The sequence below is a fragment of the Macrobrachium nipponense genome, chromosome 19 (assembly GCF_015104395.2).
Source record: "Macrobrachium nipponense isolate FS-2020 chromosome 19, ASM1510439v2, whole genome shotgun sequence".
Lineage (NCBI taxonomy): Eukaryota > Metazoa > Arthropoda > Malacostraca > Decapoda > Palaemonidae > Macrobrachium > Macrobrachium nipponense.
Window position 1 is genome coordinate 2,895,047 of NC_061088.1, and position 6,053 is coordinate 2,901,099.

A 6,053-nucleotide genomic window follows, 5' to 3' on the forward strand; every position below is an offset into this window, starting at 1 on the left:
TCAATGACTTGGATAAATGTAATACTAATATGTAAGCTAATAAATACAAATTAGCTGTGAAGTCATTTGTGTGAAGTTATCAATAAAAAAAATAAATATACATTAACCTGGCTCTCGTTTAGCTAAAAGGGAGCAAATAACTAAACAGATCTGCGAAGTTCTGTGAAAATACTAGAAAGCGACCGTTTATTTTTCCATTTCAGTCACGTTCACAACCCCAGGTTTGTATGATATTTGATATTATCCTAAAACTTGTAAGTAATTTTTTCATTTTTGTAGACTTATAATAAAAAGGGGCATTTAAGCATTTAATTCTCGTGTTTTATATATATATATATATATATATATATATATATATATATATATATATATATATATATATATATATATATATATATATATATATATATTGTATATAATATATATATATATATATATATATATATATATATATATATATATATATATATAAGTACATACATACATAATACATTCACTGTTACTGAAAATTAAAGCTCTTTTTCCCGTAATCTCTTTTATGCCACATATCAAGCTCTTTAAACAGGATCCTGTCTGCCTCACTAATAAGACTTTGAACCATTCTCTCTCTCTCTCTCTCTCTCTCTCTCTCTCTCTCTCTCTCTCTCTCTCTCTCTCTCTCTCTCTCTCTCTCTCTCTCTCTCTCTCTCTCTCTCTCTCTCTATTCAGTTTTGCAATACTGATAAGATATACAGAAAATCATACAGCATTTTGAACTGAAACTGGGCAACAAGTCCAGTGGTACAAAAGTCCAGACTTATCTGTAATCTATAGTATTCTACGTACATCAAGAAGGTCACTTGAATGTCCCAAAGATTCCATACCTTATATTTGTCCATAGCAGCATAAACATGATCTTAATATTATTTGTGTTAGGTAATTAAATGCCACCCACTCCAAAATGTCTATGCATTTTTCAACTCTGTGAGGGTACATCGAGTACGATCGAATGGAGTGCAAATATGGTTCCCATTAAATCGTGTTTGCAAAGATAAACAGATGGAATTTTATAAATAAGATTACATTTATGGTTATTATATCACAGGCTACTATATTATGAATCTGTGATTGATTTAAGACAAATATTCATGAAAATGATTTTATCTCATTGATCCCTAAGTGTCATGGCGACTGTCGTGCTTTCGTCTGCCATAACCAAAACATTGCTGAACAACGAACGATTTTCGCAGGCAATTTGGAAGCAGGCTATTAGGAAAAATATCCAGCAGACGAGAAAGTCAAGGGGAACATATCTCGAATGTTACGGAAGAGCATCATCGACTTGTTACAGAATAATAAGCCAATATGAGAGGAGGAGAGAGTTCCTCAAGGTTAGTTCGGAACCGGGGGAATTTTAAATTGCTCACAGAATTCCTAGGTATAATGCTTTCATTAATCTCAAGTCACTTTCATTTCTTTCAACCCCGTCTTTGATGGCTATATGCACGGTATCCAAGTAAGCTAGGCATGTCCTAGGTTTTTATACTCTTTCATAGACTTTATTACAAGGCCTGTCTTACCCTACCTGTAGGGATTGTAGTGCCGTCAGTGGACCCCACGAGGTACACAGTGGGCATTAGCCTACTCAAGGTTCTTCTCTGCGGCCCTTTGGTCCCTAGCTGCAACCCCTTTCATTCCTATTATCGTATGTCCTTTCATAGTATCAAGGTAGACTGTTCCTTTTAGGGATTGTAGTGCCGTCAGTGGACCTCACGAGGTGCACAGGAGGCAGTACATAAGGTTCTTTAAGTTGTCCCTTTTATCGTATGTCCTTTCACAGTATGCTCCGGCTTCCATTTTACTTTACACTCTAGACGACCCGCAAGGGGTGCACCTCATGCAGTGCACTGTAGGCATTACCTAAGGTTCTTTGCAGCGTTCCTTCGACCCCTAGGTGCAACGTCTTTCATTCATTTTACTTTATAGTAATACCGTTCATATTCTCTTCCATCTTGCCCTTCACCCTCCTCTGACTTTTGTGGTGCAACTGCAAGATTTAATTCCTGTGACACCTGTAAACCCATTTTATTCTTCTCAGTTTCCCTTACAGCGCAGAATGACTTCATAAGTACCAGCACTTGGCTTTTGGCTTAAATTTTATATTCCATTTTATTCCTAAAGGCTGTCCTAGGCAGGTGTTTTAAGAACTTCAGAAGAGAAACCCCAATATGACCATTACTCAACCTCTTTTGGTATTAAATTTGGTGGTGGAATGGGAGTTAAGTATCATTAGCCTAAATCATCATTTCTTGCCCACACAAAAAACATTAAATGTGTATGAACTAGGAAAATAGCTTAGGCTACTTATCCCTTCGTCCATCAGGTAGCATTTGGCTTAACCAACAAATGCTATTATTCGCTACTATTAGAAGTGCAGTCACCTTCAGTATACAAAGACAAGTATTTTCCCTACTTAAGCTAGTGGCTGAAGTGAAAAAAGGCTGTTCACCCAGTGTAGCCAAGTCTATGTTACATGTAAATTTCAATTATATCTTTAAACTAATTTACAATTACTCATAAACTATATGTTCCTTTTAGCTTGTCCAAATGTCATTCTGAAGAAAGGTCATTAATCTTAGCCATGACTCATTATACTGTACTAAGGTTAAGTTCAGTTATCAGTAACCATTATTTATATTTAGTTTTATGCCATTAATAGAATTGGTTGATTCTGATTTGATCAAATTTTTGGTAATTCTTCAGAAGCAAGCTGCATCACCAGTTTCTAAAAGACAATTAACAATCCTTCATTTAATGGTGTTTTTTCAGTGAATCTCATCTTGTTTTCTTGAGGAAATGTTATTATAACCCCCTTTTCCACCCAACAAGCTTGGAGGGCCCCAGTTGGGAATCGGGGATTTTGGGTGGGGAAATACCAGAAAGGAGTACTTTGCAGCAATAATAATAATTGGGAGCACCGACAGATTCGCGGGCCCACTCGACCGCCGACCGAAATCGGCGGAAGAACACCAAAACCAATATGGCGGCGATACCAAAATAACAACAAACAAAGTAGGTTGCGACTACATATCCGCGACGATCGATTTGTGTGTGCTGTCAGTAAGGCCGTGGCGGAACGGTGCTTCGTGCCTTATCCGCATATTTAAAGATTCTTGGCAAGCACGGCATTTACTGGCAAGAGGTAATGTTTCGCTGCGCGCGCTAGCCACAGGGGTTACAGTAAGGCTACTTACCGTGGCGGATGGATTTGAGTGTCGCATCGTTTACGCCGATGTCCTTTCGTCACTACAGAGCGATCACACCTAAAGGCGTTCCTGTTGTAGTCAATCCGACAAATAGCTCCACAACACTCGCAGTTTTTTTGCTTTAGAATTAAATTATGTCTTTAAGCATATTCAATCACAACTGCTTTACCACCACTAGGGAAATAATGATAAAATTCACCGTAACCCACATTGCACTGCAAACAATCGGTAGGAAATCGAAGGTCTCTGTCAAAATTAATGCCAGAAGGGCCAGCCACTGCCTCTGCCATAGCTACAGGAAGACAAAATGCCGGTAACTTTATTACTCCGCTGAAATGCTAGTGAAACTTAGTTTTCGACTAAAGTCGTTCGTAATTGGTTATGAAACCCATGACATCATAACGATGTCACACCTCTCAGCCAATAATGAGTAACTGGAACTGCTTTTGTTTGCGTAAAAAAGTAAGTTAGAGGGCTCATTAAAAGTAAACATTACCGTAGAGGAAACACCTCTCCCGACTTAGGAAAAATTCGAGGTAAAAACTTATCAAGCTCATTTAATTCCACCCCGTTCAATCTCTCATATAATGACTATACTTTTTATATTGCTTTTCACATGCTCTTTCCATGTAGGTGATTATTTATTTTAATATCCAGTGCGGAGTGCTTCTGAAGAATTACCAAATTTTTTTTTCTTGAATTTAGCATGCATCATGCATAGGTAATAACCCATCACTATGATTCTTTTGTTTTATCCTTCCTTAAATTTTTACTGTTATGCATGAAACTTTTGATTTCTTATTGATATGCAGTTCTTTTGATAGTTACATTTAAAAAGATATACGTATATATTTTGTAGGATGGAACGCCTCACATCAACTACTATGCCAGTTCAGCAGTGCAACAAACTCCAGTTAGCCGTCCAGACTCTTCAAGATGTGGCTATATTAACAGCTCACATCAACAAAATAGAGTATGTTATCCACCAGGGGGATGGGCAAATATCCTGCGTGTGACAGAACCAGCACGAGCATTGCAGCTGGGGTTAAATCTCCCTGTCACACTCAGACATATATGGACATCTAGTACAAGTTACAAATCTGACAAAGTTCCTCCACATGCTCCAGTAAGTAAATACTTCCCTTGCTATTTGCCAAGGCAGTAAAGATGTACATCAAACGTAAATTGCACACTGAAACTTGCCATAATTACTCTTGTATGAGTTCTGAATCTTCATACAAAATAGAGCTGCTTGTTTGTGTGTTATTCCAAGTAATTGTCCTTTTCTGTAATGTAAGAAAATGAAGTTATAAAGCAAGGGTTTATACTAAGTATTTTAAATCAGTGGTCTAGCCAAAAATATCTGATAATAATGATAATAATAAGATACTGTACTTTATTGAAGGATAACTGGCTAGTGGTTTATATCAGTGTTCCTCTTCTAAACTTACAGTCCACTGTAGCGTAAATTAGGAGTTGTGATGTATTTGACCTAGACATATCTTTGAGGAAGCATGATATATTTTCTGGGGTTCTAAGTGAGAGTTATAGGGATGTCTCAGCCTTTATGAACATTCTCATTTATATTTTCAGGCTGTTGCACCATGGGAAGCAGTCAAAGAAAAGAAAGAAAAGTTCCGAGAAGTTGGACAAGATATCATCGAAGATATCAAGGAAACAAAGGCAAAAGTGAAAGAACAAATGGATGCCATCATTGAGGTATGAGAAATCTTTATTCATAATAAGTTTGGGAGAATATTTTTACATACATCTGCTTATATTTTGGTTTTTACGCATTCTGAAGTTGAGTGTGTGGGTTGCAAATCTATGAAGAATTTGGAGAATTATTATTAAACTGGTTTTCAAATAGCCATGTTGTTGAACCATTAAAAAACATTTACCCGTATAAGTAATGGCGGCATAGTTTTTTTACTTTTATCACTGGTCTATCAAATTCCTGAATGGGCCCAAGTTGCTATGCTCTCTTGTAATTCTCTTGTTCCCTTTAGTCTCTCCCATCTCAGCTATCCAACTGTTGAACTTAACCTTATTCCAATTTTACTTTTCATATGAGAACCAACTTCTTTTGGCTGTAAATGAATGGATAAATAATGCTAATGTTGGTTTAATTATTTGTCTTTTTCCAGCGTGAAAATATTTGGACAGTACCAAATTTCCTGTGCATCAGTCGAATTGTTTGCTCACCCATTCTATGTAATTTAGTTATAGCCGAAGAATACAATTGGGCATTAGGTCTCTTCATGTTTGCTGGATTTACAGATTTAGTAAGTATTTATTTATTTTTTCAAACATACAGACCTGTTATATTTGATATAATTGTTTTATACTGATGGCTCCAAATCTTTCATTAGTGTGGGATTTGCTTTGATATTTCAAGAAAGAACTCAGTTATCATAACCTTCATTGATTTTTTCATTTTCAGAAATTTTAGAAGTGCAAGTTGAAGCATTTAAAATTCTTCTGAAGAATAAAATCAAATACTCCTCTATATATTATATGTGGTAGATCTCTTTCTCTGAAGACCTTAAAGGCAGTGAAAATGTAGAGAAATTAGCCAAGACAGTCGCTGTAATGATTTGATAAAAAATTATAATTTCCATGAATTAAAGTTAGTAATGCTAAGTAAGTGACCAAGACAGTAGCAAAATAATACAGAATATAAAAAATATGGTTATGACAGTGATCAATAACAAAAGAAAGACAGCTTTAGTATTACCTTTTCCAAGAATTGTACATACTTGTTCAGCAAGTGGATGTTTGACTGCTACGTCTGGCTCCTTAATTTTT

General features: G+C 36.1%; 1 protein-coding gene across 1 annotated transcript in view; it reads left to right on the forward strand.

Moving 5' to 3' along the window:
• Positions 1-4,964, forward strand: part of LOC135213641 (golgin subfamily A member 6-like protein 24) — a 105,092-nt gene extending 100,128 nt beyond the window's left edge. Inside the window, 2 exon segments of the mRNA XM_064247684.1 lie at positions 4,105-4,371; positions 4,839-4,964. Coding sequence (XP_064103754.1) covers positions 4,105-4,261 — 157 coding nt within the window. The 3' untranslated portion in view covers positions 4,262-4,371; positions 4,839-4,964.
• The last annotated feature ends 1,089 nt before the right edge of the window (positions 4,965-6,053 follow it).